This window comes from Lutra lutra, chromosome 4 (genome assembly GCF_902655055.1).
Source record: "Lutra lutra chromosome 4, mLutLut1.2, whole genome shotgun sequence".
Taxonomy (NCBI): Eukaryota; Metazoa; Chordata; class Mammalia; order Carnivora; family Mustelidae; genus Lutra; species Lutra lutra.
In genome coordinates this window covers 131,275,424-131,301,215 of record NC_062281.1, presented here as the reverse complement: position 1 = coordinate 131,301,215, position 25,792 = coordinate 131,275,424, and the positions used below count along the sequence as shown (strand labels likewise).

Sequence of the window (25,792 nt, the reverse complement as noted above, 5' to 3'; positions counted from 1 at the left end):
TGTATACTATTCTGGGACAATATGATATATCTCACTTAACACTGTCATGCAGCTGAATAATAACATTCACAACATATAGCTGAATAATAACAACAATGACAAACAGTAATAACAGTGACAATAATAATAATTGATCACTATTAGCACAGAAAACAAGGAATAACTAGAATAAATGAATTCACTTCAATTCAGTAATTAAGGAATTTCTTCTGCTTCTAAAGATACTAAAAAAGATAAACATTGTTCAGTTTTAGAGTAAAACTGGGGTGCCCCATCCATTTCTTAAGTAGCCTGGCCCTCAGGTTAAACATAATGATTATCATACTGAAACTATGGAAGATAAATGGGTTCATTAATTCCAGACAAGGATAGTGTGATGTTATTCATTTAGGCTTCTAGGAAAGTTAGCTGGATTCATTTTTAGATAAGCCCATCTAAAGTCTGTGGACTTCACTATAAGATAATCCAAAGTTATCTTTTCCCTTACATAAGCAAAAGTGGAAAACGATTTCAGGGAACACTTTTCATTTCTTACTTGAGAGAAAAACACTCTTATTTTTCTTGTCTCACTATATTGTCTAGCCCACTCCTTTTCAGCTTAATTATAAGAATTACTGATCCAAAGAACTTTCACTTGTATAGAACAATATAAGAGATGATCCATTCTATAGAGATGGAACCAGGAAAATCAGAATATATAGAAAGTGTGTTTACACAAAATACTCCTATCTGGGCAACAAATGAAAGTATGTGGAAGGGACAACATTCATTCAGTCTATAGTCTCATGTGGTTTGAAAATTTTGGAATTACAATAAACTAACTCTGAAATTGCTTTAGCTGAAATCTAGCCAATGGTTCCTTTATATATTACTGGATTCATTGGGAGAATTATAAGCAACTTTCTGTCATGGTTAGGAAATACAGCCTCTGAATGCACATTATTTCACCCATACCATTAAAAACTAAGCCTTGGTGAAAATTCTCTGCTTTACCTTTCAAGTCTTTCTCCATTTAGCAGCTTCCTTACAACCATAAAAACACCAGGGAAAAGAGTGAGGGAAAAAAAAAAAATTCAAAAAAAGATAGCTAGTTTATGGTCAAAACATCTGGGACAAAGTTGTCCAAAATATTGTTACAGCTCCTCTGTTGACAATTCATTCCATTCTAGAGCCTTGTCAGACCTCCCAGATTCATTGACAGACGATTATATTCAGAATGGCTTTGAAAACTTAACAGCACTTAGAAATGCTCTTGAGACATCTAAAAATGTCTTTATTTAGGAAGGAACATATAACACCTGCCAAATTTGTAGGTTTGAAACCACTTCCAATAAGAATTAAAAGGCCCTCTTCCTCACTGAAATGGAACTATCAATATATGACTTGTCTGCTCATGAGGAATAGTGGGTTCTTGTCTCTGACGTCGCAATTTAGTTTAAAATCACTTTCATGATGACAGGGTACATGATGATGATAAAACGATAAAGATGACAGTCTAATCTTCAAAGATCACTGATCATTGATAAAAGATTAAATAATGTAAACATCTGAAATGCCAGATTATCAGCTGCTTGGCAAACTCTCAGTCTTGAAGTATGCTCAAACACTACTGATAAGTGAGAAATGATTTTCCTGTGTGTTAACGCAGAAACATCTCCTCCTCCAGGAGGGGCAGGTGAACTGTAATACCTCTGAATTTAAGACGTATATATAAATATATTTTTTCCCTCAGTTGTAATAAATATGTGTAAAATATTATTTAAACGACATACTGTAAAGTGCTCAAAATCATCGTTTTCCCTCAGAGTAATGCCCGATTGTTGTGAATTTTAATCATCCCTTTTTGGAATTCCAACTGATGTTAAATATACGTACAAGAATGATTAGACAGGCTGGTCCTATAAAACTCCAAATAAAGTTGTTTTCTGTGCTAAGCCAACATCTGAAAAGTAAATAACAAATCTATAAATATGTTTGTATGTACTTCACAGAGCAACATTTTCAATGATATATGAAGCATATTCAGAATCGTATTTCAAATAGTTATGAGATCATCTTCACTTACACTTTGGTGGTGCCATAATATCTATATCCCAATGAGGCTGAAAAGCCAACTACCACAGCGGGGCTGAGATAGCCAAAGATGTAGAAATTCTTGTGCAGAAAGCCCTTGTTGTAGATGACGCCCACAACGATGAGATAGAGGTGGATGCCTTCAATGCACATCCAGGCAAAGGCAGCTAAAAAGAAATAATGCAGCAGCCCAGCGATGATTGAACAGAAGAGCTAGAAATTGAGGAAAGAAAGAAACCATAAGCAATGTTTGCTTTCACATTAGCATAACACAAGATCTTGACTTTCTCCTTAAATTATGCCACTTGCTATAATGCCTGATCACGTTAAAATATCCTCTCATCAAGTGCCCGTTTTTTAAGATGTACCACTTCCAGCTGAGTTTCATCAGTGTGAAGCATCAGTTGCGAAGAAGTCCCGCGATAGAGCTAAGTGACTGTTCTTGTCCAGAGAGTTGTGCTTTTATGCATTTATGTCATGGGAGGAGTTGTGGATTGGTCACATGTACACCATGATATCTTAGCGAATATGTTGTGATTTAAGTTAATTTCTGCTTTGGAGATGCCTTTACTCTCCTTAATTCTGTTCATGCTCAAAGAATGAAAATTATTGCTTAAACTGTGCTAAATGAACTCTAATAAGTATCTTGATTATTGTGGCAAACGTTAAGTTTATAAAAGATGAATGATGATAGATAGTTTACAAAAATATCCATTATGGAGTCACTTTAAGTTATAAGATCATCAGGTAAATTTGAGATGGATTTCAGTTAAATGTTATTTCTTAGTACTTACTTCACACACAGAATTGGAGTTAGGCTTATAAGAAATAACAGAGAAAGAAATACAGTTACCCACTTCTGTAATAATAGAAGTAATAGTACATAAAGCTGGAAAGAGAACATAATATGCCCTTACACACCTACTGCACTAATAAAAAAGAGTATAATCCAAGCATAATGAGATTATATACTAAAATATATTGGGGAGTACCATATAATGTTGGGACCAGAGAGAGTGCTAGTGATCAAAATTGGGGAACTACTTTAGTGAGGAACTGAGATTGAAATATGGCTTGAAAATGCGAAGAACTTGATAAGTGATAGATCTGAAAATAAACACTCTAAGGAATAGTTTTGGGATAAGGGTAACAGGGAGATGAAACTGAGGGAAGAAACTGGCATTGGAGGATAGTGGGTGGTATATAAAATGGGCTGGTGTTAGGCATGCCCCTGCAAAATAAAAAAAAAATATATGAAGTTTATAGTCTAGGGTATACTATTTAAAATAAATGTTTGGTGGCATCTACTTCAGAAAAAGACCTTGGTAACTAGGCATTAGTGACGTTGTTTGACAGATTTCTAACAGGGATGGAAATATGGAGGAAATATAATGTCTTGTGGCCCCGAGGATACACTTCTCCAGTCTCTATCTGCATGGAAGGCAACTGACCTAGAGCTTTAGCTGCTGTGTTCATCTTTCCCACAGGCTGCTGCTACACAGAGGAGTCCTCTGCCACGTGACTCTGGCTCAAGGTCTTCTCAAAGGACTCCTTGCAACCACGCTGAGCTTTCCTGAGAAATGTACTGTTGTGTCAAATGCTTCCACCTACACTTGTCTTTTCTTCCTTCTCTCCTTTACTCGGGTCAGGCCTGCATCTCAGTGAGATGGCTCTCCAAGTCCCTCTCTTCCTATGATCTCTCAGCCATTTTGCCTGATTAATTTATTGCACGTTGTATCCCACTTGAATGTCTGCTTCTAGGAGGACCCAGACTAACAAATATAGGAATTGTTTGGTAAGGTCCTCCATCAGTAACGGGGAGGAGAAATAGGTAGTTAGGAAAGTGCAGTGACTAGGTGGAGCCAACTCGTTACATTTCAACCTGTGGACCCACTGCTTTTATAGTCAGTCCTGTGTTAAGACAAACTTTTTATTTCTCATTCTCTTTGTCCCATCTGCCTCTGTTTAATGCCCGCATAAAAAAAAACAACCAAAAAAAGGCTATTTCTTCAGTTTGTGCTAAGTTTTCATTTGTCCCAATGATTCATCCTAACAAGGGACATCGTGCTTCATGGAATTGTGACAGACAGGTTTTAGATATGGCAGCATTAGCAAACTTGGAAAAGACTTAGGAACAAAGTAGATGGTACGTTTGCCCATTAAGCTCTTAATTATAATTCATGATTCTATGACATATATATTTAGGAAAGTACAAATTTAGAAAACAAAATAGAGAGTAAGAGAGATCTACATACCTTATTAGTATTTGTATTGATCCCAACAAGAAAAACTAGTTCAGCAAGGAACAGGTTACAGCAGAGATTTTTGTGAATTGTTGTTCTGGTGCTTTGAATTTCACTGAAGAACCAGAAGGTAAAAATGCATATGGAAAGGCAAATCAGTGAAATAATTATTCCTAGTTGAGTGATCCTTGTAAGAATATTATAATCTTTAATACCCTAAGGGAAAATAATAATAAAGCTGTTAAGAGAATAACTCAGTAACTTGTCAAAGGAACTACAACATATAATGAACTTCTTTTTTTGGTGAAACATTAATCAAAATGTTCATAAAATGTAAAAATACAAGTGTGCATTTAGATGAGAAATATTCTGTGCCTTTGAAAATGCTCAGTATTCAGAGAAATCTGATATAAATCATGTAGCACTTTAAAAGTTCTGTAATTAGTGCTTTTTTTCCTGGGCATAGTATATATTAGTATATGGTTTAACAATGTTATCGTCATCAGTTTCCTGATATTAGAAAGGCAATTCATTATTGTAATGTGAAAATGGTTAATTAAAACAGATTTATCAGTGGTAATAACAAGTCTTATTTCTATGCAGCAATTCATCTAAAACACATTAAACAAAGGTATCAGAAATGCTGAATATATAGAATATCAAAATAGTCAAGTTGAGAGACTTTGAAATGGGAAAAGTTGGTTTTATTCTAACCAGATGAATATTTATATCTTATATAGAGAGCAGAGGCTTCTTTACTTACTTAACATTCAGGAAAAAAAATCTTTATGACTGACATTATGGTTAGGCAGATTTATTTGGTCACTTTATATATTTGATAGATTCTCAGTAGACATGGAAATGAACTTATAATTTAACGAAGATTATGATACAGTGATATCAAATATGAAACTCTGTAGTGTAAAAGAAAGATATTACTGATGCGAAATCCATAGCATGGACCTATTCGCTGTAGAAGAGATCTGTGTTTAAAAACCTTGTACAGTTCAACATTATTAAAACATTGTAATAGTTATAAATATGCTAATACTTATTGACCAGGTTTCAAATATTTTTTTAACTAATTTGTAATTGGTCAAAATAAACTTTCAATACAAAGGCAATGGCCCTTAGAGACCATGATACATTAAAATGTATAAGTGGTTTTTAAAAACAACATTAAAAGTTAAGAGTCAGTGGGTAGGTATTTAATGCACAACCCACCAGCTATCATAGACTAGATAAGTCCCAGGCAAAAAATTACCTAAAATCCAGTCTAAATATGTCAAATAAGACAGGTAAGAAAACAAAGACTAAAAAAAGATAGTTTGGAGGTTTTATCAGCTAAATATATTTGCGCCCAAAGAAACATAAAAAATTAATTCTCTTGACTGATATAAACACACACAAAAAGAAAACAAGCAGGTTTATAAATATGAAATGATGGAAAATTGTCTTACGATGGAAGAACCAGAAGACATCAGAATTGCAAAATGTGTCAGGTGGTTACAGCGGCACGAGGTGTGGGTCTCATTTGAGGACATGAGCTCGCAGCCCTCCAAAGACCAGTTGCCATTCATGGTATCAGGCGAGTAGCTCCAAAATGCACATTGACTCCTATACTTATCTGTGGTCTGAAAAAGAGACATTTTACTGATGGAAAAAAGAGAAAGAATTATACATATAGTATCACATTTCTCATATTTGAAATACCATTTTGCATATCAATATAATCACAACATGCCTAAAACGTACAACACAAAATCAATGCTAATAAATGAGTGCTGGTGTTCTGTGGAAGAACTGAAGTTATTGCAACAATGCTATACTTTATCAATTCCTGTGCCACAAAGTTGTGAGAATTATGTATTATCAAATGAGATCATTTAGCATAGTGCAAGACACCTAATTACCATACGATCTGTATTTGATAAATGTTTACAGAGAATACACTGGATATTAGTCATTGACTAAAACAAAACAGAAAAAGTATGTGTGCCGCTGATTTTAGATTCTCATGAGATGAGAAATTATTAAAAAAGAAAAATAAACCAGGGGAAGGAGAAAGTAGTTGACTGGTCAGAGGACGCCTTTCGTAGGAGATGATATTAAAGGAAATATTTCAACGAAGTTAGAGAGAGAGAGAGAGTAAACCCTAAGACTTGGGAACAGAAGGTCCTGTATGGAATGGGAAATAGAAAAGCTCTGAGACTGGATAGGAATCTTCCAGAAACCCTGGAAACCAATATAGTTTGGGAATGAGATAATGAGCAGTTGAAGACAAGATCAGAGATAGGGTCTGCTTGTATAGACTGCAGGACGGTTGTTTTATAGATAGACTTCTCTTTACCACATATTTATATTAAGTGATCATAGCATAATATTCTGAAAATTACTTTTAATATTCCTTTGAGGTAATGGAGAACTATATACTAATTGGTGAAATTGCAAATAACTTCAGGAAGCTGAAGGTGTTAGCTTCTATGTTTTTTAGGAAAACAATGGGATCCAGAATTTATTCTCAGAAAGAGGGAAACCATGAATTAGGTAGGTCTGTTGTCAAAAGAAAATGATAAAATTTCAAAGTGGTTGTTAATTTGAGTGGGAAAAAGATTTGAACAGAGAGGAAGATTAAGGATAATCAAGTTTTCACATGAATTTTGGTGAAGAATTTTTATCTAAATGTGTGTTGTATCTTGTTTCGTGATTGTATCAGAGACTGGTGGAGTAGGTTGTTATATTTTTTCTAAGTGCAACCTATATTTAGTAGAAAAACAGTCCTAGGTATATGTATATCCAACTCATGACTAAGAACCAAGGTATGAAATGTATTCACTTAAAAGATGTAAATTTGGAGTTACTACTTTGCTAGGCAAAGATAGGAATTAGAAATATATTGGAAGAAAATTATCACTGACTTGGAATCAGTGACTTGGTGTCATGACTTGGCATCTCTTTAGCTGCCACTAGCAAAAAATGCAGAAAATGCATCAGAGCATGTGAAAGAACAACGTTTTGATTCTAGTGTCAGAAGGTCAGTTCCACCTAAAAATATCTAAGTTTCCTTTCCATTCTTAAAACATTTCACACCCTCTTCTGAACCTAATGTCTACTAATGTTTAGGTTTGAGCTACTATTTTCTTGGATCTTCTATGCCTTTAGCTTCTCTCTACGTTAGATGTCTTTACAGTGACACATTTGTATTGTGTGTCAGCATATCTGTTCTTTTAGTCCTCTTCTTCCCCCATAAATGTGCAAATACAATTGTCCAGCTTCAAGGCTCTTCAAATGGAGCATCCAAAGTACTCTTTCATCGTGTACTAGGACTGAAATTCTGTTGAAAATCCAAGAAACCATCAACCGTAAAAGAGCAGTAAATGATCTATGATCTTTAGTTTTCACATTCATTTTTAGGTATATAAAAAAACCAAATACTTAGTATTTTCTAATGTTTATTATGATGGAGTTTTAATTACATATGAGCTTGAAAAAGATTTTGAATAATAGTAAAGGAATAAAAAGGTCTCCACTAATTTCTTCATGAAATACTGTAAACTTCTCTGTGATTATATTTTAATCAGCATTTAAGTCCCTGCAAATATTATTTTAAATGGCAATTAGTAATCAAACAACTCTGTCATTACACAAATGACATTTATCTCTTTGGCTCTGATACATTTTTATAACTCATTACTAAAAGGTATGGAGACTTTCAAAGTGAACAATGTAATGAAAAATAAAATTGAAATATAGATTAATTTCAGAAAATCAAATGTGCAGAGTTCCTTGATATTTACTAGAAAGATAACAGAGCATGAAAAGTACAAAAATATTTTATAGAAAAATTAGTTGAAACTACTTTACTCTTTTAATTTTTAAACTCAAGATTTCACATACAATTAAAGTGACACAATGAAAACAATTTCACTTTTCTGAATGGTTCACACTCATAACCAATAGTTACTAGAAAAACAGCTTACCTTCATGTGACTTAATGTAAATGTTATTTTTTCAAGTTCATACAGTGTGGGTGGATTTGAGCTAATTGAGACTGAAATCACTGAAGAAATGACTCTTTCCTCCTCTTCAGAATTATCAGAACTTTGAGGTTCCAATATGAAGTTGTCAGATGATGAAAACAAGGGACCGATACTCTTATAATACAAAAATGCAACTGCAACATTGCCTATCAATCAAATAAGTGTATTTAGTGAAATTCTTATAAAACAAAAATATATTTAGGCTCTCAAAATAAACATAAAAATTGAACAAAGTTTTTTACTCTAAGGAAGTCATACGACTAACTAGAAACTAAAATGTGGATCATAGTAAGTGCATGTCTATATAATCAAATCATACAAGACATAGTCCCTCACCTCCATGACTCTGAAACTAATCATGGACAGTAGCATCCCCTTTGAACAACCTATATTTAGGAGAAAAACAGTCCTAGATAAATGTATATCCAACTCATGACTAAGAACCAAGATGTGAAATGTATTCATTTAAAAGATTAAAATTTGGAGTTACTGCTTTGCTAGGCAAAGATGGGAATTAGAAATATATTGGAAGAAAATTATCACTGACTTGGGGTATTAAGGAAGTTGAGAATTAAATGAGTTTTAGATGCCACTGAGTTCCACTTCATGCCGACTGAAATGTTTCCTATTTAACATTGATGACATATAGTTACATAGTTACACAGTCTCAAGGTAGGAAATTTACTGCCTTGGCAGACAGCTATTTATCTGTGCCCCCTGACCCTCCTCAAATGCAGTAAATCAGCATATAACCCAGGACTAGAAATGCAATCTGATCAGTACAGATGATCATGTGACTATTTTTCCCTTAGCCTGGACATTACACCTATATCAATGGATCTCAAATTGTCTTGGTTTTTGAAGCAGCTCATTATTACTGATATTAAGTATGTGAACAACTCAAAATCTAGATCTATTGTCTTTTTAAAATTCCTGTCACCATTTAGGTCATACACCTTCTCTATCTGTTGTACAGATTTACGGACACAGAATGTACAACTTCACGTTCAGAATTTACTCTTGGAATCAAAAATTCCGGTTTCAATCATTGTTCCTACTTGTGTGGCTATGGATAAACTGCTTGGATCTTCAGCTTCTTCACTTGTAAAATGATAATAGTAATATTCACTCTAGCTACTTAATGGGCTAAGATGGAAACCAAATTAAATAATACATGAGTCTTTTGTAAAATTTAAGGTGCTATATTAATAGGACTATTGTTAAGTTTTAAACTAGAAACATTATAAATTTACTTTAGATTACTGACAACTTATAAAGAACTCTTTTATATTTGGTCCCTCAAATTTGGGAGGCCAGAATAATGTGAAAGGCATAAATTCATCAAAACCATAAATACAAATGTGGTTGTATCATAAGAGACAAAGAACTGTGCCCTCTAGCGGCCATCTTGCATCACTGCGAGTGTTCCCCTAATCTCAACAGGTCTGCCCAGAACCTGGGAGCGCGAACTCTAGTTCTGGGCCTGGTCTCATTTCCGCTGCAGCAAGGTGAAAGAAACCACCACGAACCAAGAGAAACTTGTCAAACTGCTCAAGTGCACATTGCTCGCCCAAAGAGGAGGGTGGTCCATTGAATAGCGCCAGGAGATGATAAAAAAAAAACTCAGTTCTTAAAGAAGTTAGGGGTAAGCAGTATCTGTGATACTGAAGACGTATGCTCACACACTAAGGAACAGTGATCCACTTTAACAAGCCTCAAGTGCAGGCATTCTTGGCAGCGAACACTTTCACCATCACAGGCCAGGCTGAGACAAAGCTGCTGACAGAAATGCTACCCGGTATGTTAAAACATCTTGGTGCAGACAGTCTGAGCAGCTTAAGAAGATCCGTTAAAACTCTGCCCACACAATCTGTGGATGGAGGAGAACCACTTGCTACTGGAGAGGAGGAGGAAGGTAAAGTTCCAGATCTTGTGGAGAATTTTGAGGAAGCTTCCAAGAATGAAGCAAATTTAATTGAGTCAACTTCTGAAGATGATAAAACTCAAAGAAGTTACTGGGAGCTGCTACTCCCAGTAGCAGGACTGGTTTTTAAAATTCTGTTCATGTCTCTGAGAAAATCCAGATTTCTAATATTTCTGAGCCCAAGCCCCTTGGACACTGCAACTCTTTTCAGTGTTTGCTTAGACACAATTTGTTCTTTGAAGCTAATTAAGCTGAAGAAGCCTGGCAATAACGTTTGAAACAAGGTTAATGAAAAAGAAAAAACAAACAAACAAAACAAAACCAACCCAAAATAAAGAACTGTGATACAAATCTGAGTCCTTCCACATGACACACATCACACTAATGAATAATATTTTTTGATACTGCTGTGGTTATATGAACTAGAAATTGCCTAAATGCAGCATGATTCATATTTTCCATTGTCTTTAAAAAAGGTATCACGAAAAACATCGCTAAGAGATTGCTGAAATCTATGTATATTAGATAAGAGCATTTTCCTCAACCACCAGTTTAAGAAAACTTATATCAAAGAAAGAAATGAGTGCTATGGTGAGTGCTGTGAAGTGTGTAAACCTGGCAATTCACAGACCTGTACCCCTGGGGATAAAAATATATGTTTATAAAAAATAAAATTAAAAAAAGAGAAAGAAATGAAGTTATTATAACATGGTTGGGCTAGTGACATTATGAAGACTCCCTGTGATGAGAACGAATCCAGTCTTTGCCATGGACAGGCCAGGGCCTGAAGCAGGATCTGAAAACCTTTCAGGTCAACTTGACTCAGTCCAGTGTATGAACCAGTTCATATCAGGGCGCCTTCTCAGAAGGAGATGCAGTAGGAGATGGTCCAAAATCAAATGAAACCCCCAAAAGATAAGATAGATCTCAAGTCTACTAATCACTCCTATCTTTTCTCAAGGAAAATATTTAACATCAAATTTTTGACTTTGGGTAAAATGTGATTCTTGCTACATAGAATACTACAAAATCCCTTCTTAGTTCGGTTCTGAGTATTGTTTCAGTATTTGTCCATTCTCATCATTTGAACCTCTTCTAATTCCCATGACTTCTCACTAATTCTTGGCCTGATTTAGCTTTTAACTCTCTTATCAAATATGTATCTTCATGCAGTAAATGAGGGATTTATTTGCTAATGACCGGAAATAAAATTCAATCTATAAAAAAAGATTAAAAATCCACCTGTTCTTCCATGGACCTCCCTTATTTTCCTAATAATGACACTATACACATTTTTAACTTGAAGCCTGTGTTTTATTAATGATTTTTTTTTTTTTTTGTAAATGAATAATGACATGTAGACACCATAAAGCAGATTTTATCAGTTTGTTAGAATTGTCCTTATTTGTAAGATACAACCTTAAGGGGGCGCCTGGGTGGCTCAGTGGGTTACAGCCTCTGCCTTCAGTTTAGGTCATGATCTCAGGGTCCTGGGATCGAGCCCCTCATGGAGCCCCTCATCAAGCCCCTCATCGAGCCCCGCATTGAGCCTTGCATCGAGCCCTGCATCGGGCTCTCTACTTAGAGGAGACCCTCCTTCCTCCTCTCTCTCTCTCTCTGCCTGCCTCTCTCCCTACTTGTGATCTCTGTCTGACAAATAAATAAATAAATAGAATCTTTAAAAGAATAAAAAAGACACAACCTTAAGGAAATCAAATTTTCTATGTTTTCTTAACAGCTGACATTACGGTCACTTTCAAGTGTCAGAGTTTGCACGCGTGATCTTCAAATATAACAAAGCTATCATACATTCAGACGGGATCTCTTTGAGAAATTAATTCTGTCAGTGTAATGAGTATTTTCAGTGGTTTTATTCTCAACTTCTAAACACTACTCAAATTGTCTTAGAAATTTCAACAGTTTAACACAGTCTTTGGATTTGCCCCTAAATAGTTATATGTATGCATGGTCAATCAGAATATGATGTAATAGAGTAAAAGCCTTGGATTCAATGGTAGTATGGTTTAGTTATTTTTTCTTTGTTTTGTGGCCATCTGTTTCTTACTATTGTATAAAAATGACAAGAAAGAATGAAGGGGATAATATCAATTGGTTAGGGAAAAAAATTCCACATTAATGTTGTGCAAAAATTTTTTTAAAGAATGTTCTTCTGAGAATGATGTGCAGAATATTAAAAAAATAAAGACAATATAGCCATTTATGAAATGATTTCTATACTAGAGATCATACTGTGTTATTATATATACTTTTCACTTACATTTATGACAACCCACATATTCTTTGAGAATCTATTATAATTCATGTTTCACTTAGGTAGTATATTTTGACCAATTTGAAAATGATAACAATTCTGTTGGCAGAGATTTTTTTTTCCTAAGTGCATTGCATTAAAAGACCACATAAATGGCTAAAATAGCTGCTTCCTTGTCCTTGATTAGGTGACAAAGAAAAGCTGGTCAGGGTTGATTTCTTTGTTAACTTCCTCCCTTCTAGTACTGGCTCTGTATTATTTGTTGATGTGCATGGAGAAAAATCCATTAACTTCATTGTGCCTTCGTTCCATTATCCATAAAGTGAGGAAATTAGGGTAGGTAATCATCAAGTTGCCTGCTAGTATTAGCATTCCATTTCCCAAGAAATCCTGCCTTTAGATGAGAAGTTTAAAGTAAAAAGATAAGAAATGGCAAGTGGAAAAGAAATTGAGGCCCAAAACACTAACTTTCTGTCTTTGGGGACATTGTCTTCCTCACACAATTATAAATTCAGCCTCCCAATGAGTAATATGAAGGGTTACTGAAGAAGAAATAGTAAAAGAATCCTATGCAAATTATAGCACCTATAATTTCTATAAAAGATGGAATAAAATCACAACTCCTTTATATATTCCAGTAGAATCTCAACAATATCAGACAGCTTCAGAAATTGGGTACAAGACAAGAAGGCTATAGGTATTGTCAGCTAAAATTCTCACCATGTATTGACATCAGACTGAAAATCTCGAGCACAAAGACAGAAATCCTGTGTATAAACATCAAATGTGTTCTCTAGGAAACCACACGTTATATGTACATCAGATACAATCAAAGGCATGATAAGTATTTATTGCAAATTACTGACATATTGAATATAAGACTATTGGAGTCTTACCATTGGAATCATATGCAGCTTTCCTCTTTGGAAATACCTTTATATAATTTCCATCCACATTCATATAGGGATGAGTATGTTTGATGTGATATGAATCAAAAAAGAAAGTTTTGAGAGCTGAAATAAAACCATGAAAATCATAAATTTTCTGAAGTTACTTTAATCAGGTTATTTGTTTAATGAGGGACAATTTTATCCATCATTGTTGTGTTTTATCCATCATTATTGTATTTCACCTTTTTTGGCAAGTAGAATGAGCATATTCTGAACATGCTTAGATGTTGGATCTTAAAAATTTGATTCAGGTTTTAACTTTTTTTATTTCACTATATCACTCATGGTTTAATTTAATCTTTGTTGGATTAAGTAAAAGACAAAATACATATGTACCCAAGGGAGCTATAAATTATAATTACTAAATCAAAGACAAGCGACCACCATGTCTTAGAGGATGGTATCTATAATAAAATTGACCATATGGGGAATGATTGAATTAAATTCTTGGATGATAATTTCCTTATCTGGGGTAGCTCACCTTTTTTATTCAAGAGCATCTCAGAAATGCAGGGATCCTATATATTAGTCATAATGCTTGCTATTTTAATTTTGAGCAAGTGGTGAATTCTTGCATAGTCAGATGTTACCCACACAATATCATATAGATGTATGCAATGATTATCAGAAAATGTTCTTTGTTTCCCCAGAGCAAATTTATAGGCATCTTCAGTTTGATTCAAGATTCTGAATGTTCTAAATATGAGATTGTATGAAGCAGGAAACATTCTAGTTTGCTAAGTTGATTGCTTCATATCAGAAAATCTGTCTAGAACTATCTTTGGCCAAGGTAGATCCAAACAAGTCATGAGATGACTAACTTAAAATGACAAGGGAGTAATGTACCCTAAGCATTTGAATGCTAGACAGCTTAGCAATCAGACAAGGTGAAGGTGGTAGGGAGAAGACCTTGCTTATGTATGAATACATTTTTACTCATACTGCTTCATTTTACTCATACTCATTTTTACTCATACTTCATTCACATTACTCTTATAATGTGCATTGCCATTCATTTCTGCATTGATGAAACAGGTGCCAGTTTAATTAACAGTATTTTAAATACTTTCTTTCCCTTTTGAAGATGGCCTGTTCAGCAAACACCATTGTTTTGAAATTGACCTTGGCTTCTCACCTATATCACTTGAATTAGTATTGAACTGAGTGGTCTTTTGGAAGTTTTGAGATATCCTCAAGGTAGCCTGTTCAGCAGCATGCATCAATTTTGTGAGATGAGTTCTTCTGAGATTCATAGATAACTTGTCCCAAACTATAAATGTGTCCTTTTGAACAAAATTATTCACAGTTTTTATAAATTCCTGTTAAAAAAAAAAGTATGTCTTTTAAGAATGTTGGAATCCATGAATCACAGATGTAAGGAAAAATTTAAAGCTCAGTTATATTGAGTTAAAGCTCAGCATACTTACATTAAGAGTTGAATTAGAAAGGGTGTCCTTGGCTGAGTTCGTGCTATTCATGTCACCCAGTAATGGGGATGATTTAGCTAATATTTCTATATATGTAATTATATCCATTGGTGAAAGATCTTTCACAGAATTTCTATAGACTTCTTGTAGTAAAGCCACAGGTTTCTGTATGTGTCTAAACTGTACAAAAATGAGTCCAGAAAAAAGAAACCGATTTAGAGCTCTATTGGATCTTTTTAAGAATAAAGGCTGTATGTTAAATTTATGCTAAGTTTGGTTTTCTTGTGCTCTATGTTAATAAGTTATCAGACTACACCTAAACCATGACACACAGCACTGAAACTTGAAATTATTTGCAAAAGGTTAGCAAATAAAAAGCATAGAAATTACTTTAGGAAAGAAACAGCATGTTTGAATTAACAACTTTTAAAAATGAGCTTTTAAAAGTTATAATATATGATAATGTATTTTGATTTAGATTTCAATCAACCAGAGAAAAATTCTTTATAACGTGATAGATTGGAAATTTGCTCTTAGCTGACTGCTCGTCGTGTTGAGAATCACACTTTCAATCACATGACAATTTTGTGAATGTCCTACTTTATTTACTCTTTGAAATATTTCCTTTGAAGTACAAAATTTTCTGGCATTCGTTACGTTTTCTTAGAATGTGGGAACCGGCCTGGGGTCAAAGTGTGTTTTTACTATTTTGTTCATCAACTTTATACGTTGAAAGCAAAATTTCCAGTATACTAAACAGTGAAAAAATAATATACACTAAGTATCTCAAACTCTTCCTCAGGACCTTGGGGATTTTCAAATTGATCCTTTCTGTGACTCAAACAAACTAACTAAATCTGTATATGTAAATAGTTTCAACTCTACGTGAAGATAGGCTGGCTGCTCTTCTATTTAAAATGTGATGTAGTAAGGATTTTAATGGAAACTAAAATGTCAAAATACAATAAATTCTTAATCTAACTAGTTTACTTACTTTTGTTAACATTCTATCAATATTTGCAGCAATACAGGCATTATCTAGATGGCAGTTCTCACTCACATTTTCTGTAAAAAAAGAAAATGGATCATATAGTAAGTTTTTTAAAATATTTTTTTCCTGGGGCACCTGGGTGACTCAGCCAGTTAAGCATCTGCCTTTCTGCTCAGGTCATGATCCCAGTATGGATCTAGCCCCCGCATCGGACTCCCTGGTTCTCCTCCTACCTGTCACCCCACTCATGCTCACTCTCACTCTCTCTCAAATAGATAAATGAAATATTTTTTCCTAAGATGATTATATTGATTCTAATAATTTTACTCCTTTATTTAAATATTTAAAACACATTCTTAACACTTGAGTTTTATTTTCTGTTTTACTCGTTAATATTTATTAGCTTCTCATTATTTAAAAAAATGATTCATAATAAAATACACAATGTTTATTTTTATTCATTTATTTGTCCTTATTTATTTTCATTTGTTATTATTTTTATTCATTAAGATGCACAATATTTTATGGGAAATGGAAGACTGTAGTTACCCTCCATGTTAACTACCTGTGTTAACCGCATAAAACATACGGTCTACCTCCTCCATTAAATGAAACAATAACTTTTCTTATTTCATTTTATAGATAATAAAAGAATACTGGAAGTTTTTAGAAGATGTAGTTCTTTGTATGCTTTACTATTGTATAGCATTATATTTTATATAGCTCTTCAATATTACATAAAATGTAATCATGTAACTTACTTTGGCAGTGCGTGCCATCATTAGGTGTGAACTGTGATTTCCCTGTGGATGTCTGATAACCTTCCTTGCAGGAACAATTATACCCACCATCCACATTTTTACACACTGCATGATCTCCACAGGGAGCTGATTCACTGCACTCATCTATATCTGGAAATATTTGGAAAATTAAATTTTTTATTTAGTACTTATACAATTGCTACCTTGCTGATACAGTTATATATGGTTAGTGATTTCATATTAAATTTTATAAGAAAGTAAAGAAAATCCCATGATTTGGAAAATGACAGAGCAAACTCAGCTGCATATATTTATTTTAAACCCCGATTTGGCCAATCCATTTTGAAAGTGAATTTTAAAATGTCATTCATGGACCAAACTCTTGAATTATTTTCTGAGTATAATTATTCATCCACAAAGTCATTAAAATAATTTCCATCATTGACAATTTAACATTTAATCCTAATTTAATAAAGACCCATTTTTTAAAAGATTTTATTTATTTATTTGAGAGAGAGAGAACACAGAGGGAGAGTAAGAGGGAGAAGCAGGCTCCCCATTGAGCAGGAAGCCCAATGTGGGGCTCAATCCCATGACCCTGAAATCAGGACCTGAACTGAAGGCAAACACTTAACCGACTGAGCCACCCAGGTGCCCTTAAAGACCCAATTTTAAAAATACATCTACAATTCTTTGTTTTCTACTACTAAACTAAATGGATTGTAACAATCCAGTTTAATCTGGATGATTAAAAAAAAGTAGCTAATTTTTTCCCCAAAGCTTCATTTTTGCATGTAAGTTATCCTAAAAATTAGCAAAATGTGTGATTCAACTCCCTTAAAATTTTACCACAACTTAGTACTTTTTGTCCAGGTTATATTTTACTATGATTCTGAATACACAGTCATCAGAGATAAAGTAACAAATTGTACAGAATTAAGTCTTAGATTTTCAGTAGCCATATATCAAAGTCACAGCAAAAATGTTAGGTTTTAAGCTCACATAATTTATATTCTTAATTTAAAATTTTACATACTGCAGTGAAATATGTCTTAAAGTTAAAAATATAGTATAAATACTCTGCCAGTAGGCAGAGTTCCAATAGGGAATGATTCCAAGGAACTGAAGAGTCCAGATCATTACCTTAAGCTAATGCAAAGATTTTTGTGTTCCCAGCCTGGCTCTGACATCTTAGAGATACTCTAGGTCAGATTAATGACTAAACCTGTAATTATAAGTATAAAATTTGATTTTTTAAAAAACTAATAGAGTGCCACAATACTGTTTGCCATAAAAAAGGGGGAGTAATCAAAGTCCAACTTAAAAGGTCATTTAGCTAGTTATCTTAGAAATAGTTGATCCTAATTTTTCCCTTCAAAAATGCAATGAAGGCACAGAGTAACATTAAAATTCAAACCACCAAAACCTGAAACTGACAGTAAGTCTCTTGGTAGTTCTTGAAGACCTGTCCATTAGCTAGAAAGGGAATGGTACTAGATTTAAGAAGACAATTCATAGGCTGAAAAAAGGGTAGAAAACTCTTTGTTCTTCTGCCAAGCCTATATATTCATAATCTGTACTCTTCAGAGATCCATCCTCTTCCTTTCTTTTCTGTATATGTGTGTTTAGAGACTGCCACTCCACACACACACACACACACACACACACAAACACACACACATACACACACACGGAAAATAAAGTAGTATATAGTAGTATATAGCATGTACTATAACCAGTGGTATACTGTATCCAAATGGGGATAACACTCCAGTGAAGATGTTAACAGACCCATGTGATATCATAAACGGAACATTTTATTTCATGGATATGAAGCTTATATTTTCTGAATGCCCATGTTTCCTATTTTTAGATGCCTTATTTGCTAACAGGAAATGAGGTGTTGATTTCTCTCAATTTTAAAATTATTTGAAGGTGCAGACATTGCCCCAAACCCATCTTTAAGCAACATAAATAGCTTTCTTTTTAAAAGATTTTTATTTATTTATTTGACAGAGAGAGAGCACAAGCAGGAGGAGTGGGAGAGGGAGAAGCAGGCTCCCTGCTGAGCGGGGAGCCCCATGTGGGGTTCAATCCTAGGACCCTGGGATCATGACCTGAGCCGAAGGCAGACACTTAACAGTGAAGCCACCCAGGAACCCCAGGAACATACAAATCTGGGCAAACTTAATGTCCATCCTCTCTCTCTCTTATGTTTTGGACACAAGGTATATAGTCTTGGTGCTCATAACCCACTGTGTTTCAGTTTTTCTCTGTGTGTCCTCCACACCCGTGGTGCTTGTTGGGTTTCTGCTCTAGTTCAAGCCTTCCTACCACCAGTCACTTAGGCAGTTACTATCCCAGCGTTGGAGCAAGTAGGGTATTTCAACCTCTGAATTCACCAAGTGAGGAAATGGTAATCTGTAAAAAGAAAATAAGGAGGTAGTCTCCTGGGAGACCAGCATTCAAAATGAGGATTATGTAAATTTTTATATTCTGACTCCAAATGTTATATGAGAATATTAATTAACCTACCAAAGTAATGCTTTTCAAATCTTAATCATCCCATCAAAGTCATGTTTTCCAAATTGTTTGGACTTTTCTGGCTTATACTTTTTGATTTTATAACTTTTTATTCAAATGTGGAAGTAAGGTTTGCTGAATTTGATGTTCTTCTCACTCTGTGCCTCAGTAGTAGGGTTCACTGAATCTAACCTAGTAAGGGAGTGTCTAACTACCACACTGGCTATGTGCCTCTACTATGGTTAGCATATCACTCTATGCCCCTTGCTACCTAGTAATACAGAGAGAATCATAAAATATTGAAAGAGTATGCCATGTCCAAATGAGATGTGACCGGCTTACCAAAATGAACATGACCGCTGTTTTGCAGCAAGATCTATACCCACTTCTCCGGCCACCTCTTGCAGGGCCTCATTAGCTGGGATCTAATAAAAACACTGTGTATCCTTCTTCTTACATGTAAAAGACCCGTAGAAGATTTTAATTCAAATTCTAGTTATAATACTCATTAGCCTTGTGACTTTAGGTAATAACATACAAATACCTTTTATCTCAAAAGAATGCTATTTTATAACAAAGAGGAAATGTATGTGAAGGTGTTTTGAAGTTGTGCCCAAGATATAATAGGTACAGTGATTCTATTCATATTCTGTGTTTTCTTAATAGCAGGAGCCCTGTGAATATGTAAGCTTGGAGAAAACAGATTGATAATGAGTGTCTCATTAGATTGCCATGTCTTAGTACTCCCCGGAGATGTAAAAGAGGAAAAGAACCCCTACCACATTTTAATAAAAGTTAAATTGCTCTTCTGTAATTATTTCAGTGTGGCTAGAATTGACATGCCTATTTAATAACTGATCCACTTTTTCTACCACCAACCTAACACTCAGCTTAATACTAATAACTTGATTTTGCCAAACATAAGCACATCATAACAATCATTTACTTGTTTTGCACATCAAAATATTCACTTGCTCCTTTTTCATTAGTAAGGTTATGCTGGTTTTTCATGTCTACAATGCGCCAGCCCAGCAGTAGTTCATCATAATCTTCTTTCAGAGCATGATCCTATGATTGTTTTGATTCTTATCATTTTCATCAATAACTGAATTGTCTAATGTTTAACTCACAGACTGTGAAAAAAGATAACATGTGCAATTACTAAGAGTAATTTGCAAAGACAAAATTGGACGTTAATATTATTCGAAGCCAGAAAAAAAAAATCTGAAATTATCAGTGTAGCCAAGTCAATAGGACATAGGAAATTATAAGCAGTAAACACTGCTCTTCAGCACATGGTAAATGGGAAGGAGTTCTTGGGTTGTACTCATTTGGCCTTGGAAGAATTCACTGTCTTATTGGATACGTCCGTTTTCTCATTTGTGAAATGTGAATCTGGAACCATGTCTCTTGGGAGCGAGGGAATCTGAAATTCTGTTTTACTGTAATTCCAAGGGAAAGCAAATGTTCAGGATGCTAAATTTCCCTCAAAACCTTCTGCAACAAAATTACCTTCTCTATGGACAATAGTATTTGAATATTGACTAAAGTAAAGAATTTTGCTTGGGTCATTTCTTGCCCTGAATTGGGGTTCTTAAAACATTGTCTTTTTATAGAGGTTCTTAATGAATATAATTACCAGACATGTCAAATTTAAGGATAAGCTAAACTTTCAAATCGGACGTGATACAGTACAAGGTGATATACTAACGTAAATGGAAACAGAATTATAGTTCTCTCCTCAAAGTTCCTGAAGATTATCATAATGCATAATGAAAATTACTATAGGACAAGAGAGGTTAAAAAACAAGAAAAAAAAAAGCTATGGCTGTTCTGCTTCTCAAAAAAGCTTAATCCTTAAGGACAATAAAATTTGTGAGAAATAACCATTTTCCAGGGAAGGAGATTTCCAGTGAATAATCCATCAAACAAAACAGGTAGAAGCTGAAGGACTCAATATTGGGTGCTAGGTTTTAATATAGTTCTTGTGTTTACTGATTACTTAAAAAAGCTAAAAAGGGAATTAGCCAAAACTTAGGTCCATTCCACAGTATCTCAATAATAACGAGTATTGGGAGACCGAGTCTGAAATTACAAATACGTTATACTTCCATAAAACGTTGGCATTCAGTCATCTCTCTGGGTGTGTTTTCTCTCTGTCTGTGATTCAATTTTTTTTTCTAATACAGGAACTCTCTACTTGTAGGGAACACAAACAGACAGAGAAATATAGCCTTTTGTGAATTGGGGCATATTAAAAGTAAACACACTCAGATGAAAAGACAGATGTCTTCCAGAGACAAGAGGGAGTGGAGAGCATAGTTAAAATTGTATTAAATTTCAATGATTAAGATGTTACAAGTTCTGTTTCTTCATTAACTGGAGCATTTCTAGCAAAGCTTAGAGAGCTCTCTAATTAGAACTTAACTAATAAAGGTAAAATGCATAACACACACACACACACACACACACACACACACACACACACACACACACATAACATTCCAAGAAGACTAGCAACAAGAGTAGGGGCTTGAGAAGAACAAATAGTGAGGTATTACAAATTTTCTCGACAGGGCTTCATAGATTACTTCCTGAATGTACTGTAAAGCTATAGACTGTAAAACTTTTTGCTGAAAACACTAAAGATAAAATTTATCCTCCAACACAAGGTGCCTGGGTGGCTTGGTCAGTTAAAGGTCCGCCTTTGGCTCAGGTCATGATCTCAGGGTCCTGGAATCTAGCCCCACGTCGGGCTCCTTACTCAGACAGAAGTCTGCTTCTTCTTTTCCCTATGCCCCTCCCCCCCAGCTCATGCTCTCTCTCTCTCTCTCTCTATCAAATAAATAAATAAAATACCAAAAAAAATATCATCCAACAAAAATTGTCCTATTTTCTCATATTTTAAATCCTTTATTCTCATGCAAAAACATGATCCACTGCATTTGTATGATTCAGATCAATGCCTAAGATTTAGATGGCCACCCATTTTTGCCTCCCATGGCTTTCCAGATACAAGACTGTGGTTCTAAACCTCTCTTTATCCTAAACATGTGAATCTGGAGTAGCCTGCACGTCCCTTGGCTATCAAATGAGAATACATTCTTTTTCTGTTTATATAGCAGAGTAAATGTTATGAAATGATAGGTACATGAGACAAGATAATTTCTTTGATACAGACATTTCATAGATAACGTTTCTTTGAACATCGTCTCCTAACTTATCATGTGTTAATAATAACATTGTTAGGCTTCTCCTTCGCTTACTGATGAGAATCTCAATAGGGAACTAATCAAAGGCTTCAGTGTGATCTAAATTAACTTGGATATCTCTCTTTTATCTAACCATGTAAAGTAGAAGCAACACATCACCCTTGTCCACGTTTCATGCAGAGTCTTGAGTTCTAGTCTAGTCTCTTCTCCTGGCCAATGACTTCACTCTCAGGGCCTCAGTTCATGTATTAATTCTGCACATCTGTATCAGCCATAATTAATTAATTAATTAATTAAGTTGTTGGTAAATTGGACAGTTTTGTGTAAACCATGATGAAGATGATGTGTAACTTGCTTTCAAAATTTAAATCTTTGGTTCCAGGGAATTTGCCTCTGAAAATTGTTCAACTCTTTGAATTTCCTAAACAATCTTAATTTTTCAGACTATAATCCAAATTCTATAGGATCTGGTATATCAAATACATGACCAAATTACAATAGAAGGACATTTAAAAACTTCTAGACATTCTCTTCGGATTCAGAGTGATATTTCACATAGGAATTTAGGGATGAAATTATTACCATCCCAGAGGACATTTTAGTAAACCTGACATGATTTTCTAAATAGGACCCTATTTAGAAACTACAAACATTAGTTTTTCTGAACATTAGTAGTTACATTTAATGCAGATCTTAATAAATAATTCTAAAAGCCCTGGAACAATTCTTTTATAACTAATGCCTTTCTGAATATTTTCCAAGAAAATGTAGAGCCCATCTCAGAGTGCATGTTTATAAAAGCATCAATATCTTGCCATGCAAATGATAATTTTTTTGAGTCAACCTATTAAAGTGTAAATATTTATTCTGTTGTTTGTCACCATGCTAGATCACATACTTTCATGATTTTTTTTCTCATAAACTGCTTGATTTTCTCCCCCCAAATATTTTCCTTATATCCTTAGATAAATTTTCCATAGTAACCGATTATACAGCATTAGAGAACTAAAGGAATTGAGGAAGTTACTAAAAGTATTGCACAACTAGGGTACGCTCAAGGATGGGTAGAATTTGGTTCAGATAATATTTCATCTCTGGAGGTAATAAGCAGTAAGAGATCGGTACAAATTTAAGTTAGGTGGTCAAACTTACCTTTGCAGAAGGTTCCATCATTAGTGATGAACCTTTCCTGGTTACTGCTGGATCTGAAACCGGAGACGCACATACAGTAGTAACTTCCCTCTGTGTTAGTGCAGTTGGCATTTTCACCACAGGGCTGGGTCAAATTTCCACACTCGTTATCATCTGTGGGCATATCAATTTAAGACATTATTTTTATATAATTGAGATTTAATTTCTAATATTTTCCACCAGTATTTGGGAACTGCGACTGGTAAACAGTTTAAGATAATGCGATGTCAATATTTAGGAATGGTTAACAGTACAATCCACATTCCATACTTTTCTCATTTTTATTTATAATGTGACACTTCCTTTGTAGTTGCAAAGCAAAACAGAATCTCTTACTTCTGAAAATATTGAGTGTGATTATTGAAGCTCTATCAGAACATGTTCCAAATTTTATGTGTAATTTAGTAATAATAATGTCAATACATCATACTTCTTTGTAAATTTACAATACTCTCTAGAATTAGTCAAAAGCATACTATACGTTAAAACATCAGAGATTACAAATTGACATGCTCTAATCATGTACCATTTATTTTTATTATTTATTCACTAGAAGAATTTTGCAACACTAGGTCGACACCTCTTCACTTATTAATGAATTTATTCATTGAATACTATGTGTGTTTTATTGTCCTATAGAAGAGCATACAAAAAAAACTTATATCATGGTCCAGGGTCCTTACCTTCTAGTCTTGTAATACAATTTAACAGAAAATATATAGGTTCACAAGCCCTTTAAAAAATCAGAAAGAAATTTATACTACCTATCAAGTAAATAAAACAGAAAACAAGGGCTTTTCAGAAGGGATCATAATAGACTGGAGGAGAGAGAGAATATTTTTAGGTGACATTAAATCTTGCTGGTTGAATTACATCTCGCAAAAAGTTATGTTCAAGTTCTAATCCTGTGTCTTGTGAGTATGACCTTAGAAATGGGACCTTTGCAGATGTAATCAAGTTAAGACGACGTTACACTGAATTAGTTGGGCCCTAATCCAGTGGCTGGTATCCTTGTGATAAATGTATGGGAAATTTGGACACGAAAACACAGAGGGGAAGGCTACGTGGAAACAGAGGAGGTGCTGAAAATGATGCAGCTGCCAGCCAAGGGACGCCATGAACAGAAGAGCTGGCAACCACTAGGAGCGAGAAAGAGACAAGAAAGGATTCTTCCCTAGACCCTTTGGAGGGAACATGACCCTTCCAACACCTTGATTTCAGACTTCTAGCTTCCAGAACCAGGGAGGTTCTGGAACAACATTTGTGTTGTTTTGGGCCTCTAAGTTTGTGCTAGTTTTCAAGGCAGCCCTCAGAAACTAATGGACCCACACTGACCAATGCAGGATGGAGAAGCATTGGTTGGAGAGAAGAAAGGTCATGAAAAGGAAGACAGAATGTTGAACAAAGATGCAAGCATAGGGTAACTGAAACACTTCTGAAGGTAGAGGGAAGCCAAATTGGGGAGCACAGAGAGAAACCATAGGGGAATCTCTCTAAAAACAAGTTCGAAAAATATCCTTAATTTTCATCCCCCGTTTTTATCAAACCAAGTTTAATTTCTCTTTAAGAACAAACGGTATGATATTTAATTTGTACACAGGCTATTGCAGACATACAGTGGTAATGAAGAGTTGGAGATTTTCCTGAATGTTTTATAAATATGAATTCATCGGATCCTTACATAAGCTCCAGGAAGAAGGTACCATTGTTACCCCCTCTAACTGCTGAAGAAAAGAAGGAATAGAGAGAAAAAAGTAACTTGCCAATATCACATAGCTAGTTGTAGAGCCAGGTAGTTTGGTTCCAAAGCCTGTTCTCTTAACTGTTGCCTCCTGCTGCTTCTGTGAGAATTATTTTAAAATGCCAAAATGTATAATAAGAACTTATCAAATGAATTATGGGTCTATTTTGGGAAATGGAAAGATATTGAAGTAGTGATTTCAGAAGGAAAATGGAGACTTTATTTGCATTCTATTTTTTTTTTTTTTTTTTTTTTTTTTGAGAGAGACAGAGAGAACCCTCATGGGGGGAGGGGCAGAAGGAGAGGGACGGGAGGCTCCCTGCCAACAGGGCTTGATCCCATGATTCTGAGATCATGATCTGAGCTTAACCAACTGAACCACCCAGGCACCCAGACATAGAATATAGAAAAATTCTATTTTTTTAGAGATTTTATTTATTTATT

General features: G+C 34.6%; 1 protein-coding gene across 2 annotated transcripts in view; it reads right to left on the bottom strand.

Annotated features, from left to right (window-relative positions):
* The window catches only part of ADGRL4 (adhesion G protein-coupled receptor L4), a 111,543-nt gene that overhangs the window by 28,531 nt on the left and 57,220 nt on the right, over nt 1-25,792 (bottom strand). Inside the window, exons 3-13 of one of the 2 annotated variants that reach the window (XM_047726480.1) lie at nt 23,569-23,721; nt 16,682-16,831; nt 15,924-15,994; nt 14,930-15,109; nt 14,638-14,821; nt 13,449-13,565; nt 8,297-8,502; nt 5,777-5,950; nt 4,329-4,532; nt 2,066-2,286; nt 1,876-1,942 (exon numbers count right to left, since the gene is read on the bottom strand). In XM_047726480.1, the coding sequence (XP_047582436.1) occupies nt 1,876-1,942; nt 2,066-2,286; nt 4,329-4,532; nt 5,777-5,950; nt 8,297-8,502; nt 13,449-13,565; nt 14,638-14,821; nt 14,930-15,109; nt 15,924-15,994; nt 16,682-16,831; nt 23,569-23,721 (1,727 nt within the window). The remainder of the gene's footprint in view (nt 1-1,875; nt 1,943-2,065; nt 2,287-4,328; nt 4,533-5,776; nt 5,951-8,296; nt 8,503-13,448; nt 13,566-14,637; nt 14,822-14,929; nt 15,110-15,923; nt 15,995-16,681; nt 16,832-23,568; nt 23,722-25,792) is intronic. The other variant, XM_047726481.1, reaches the window with a different exon arrangement.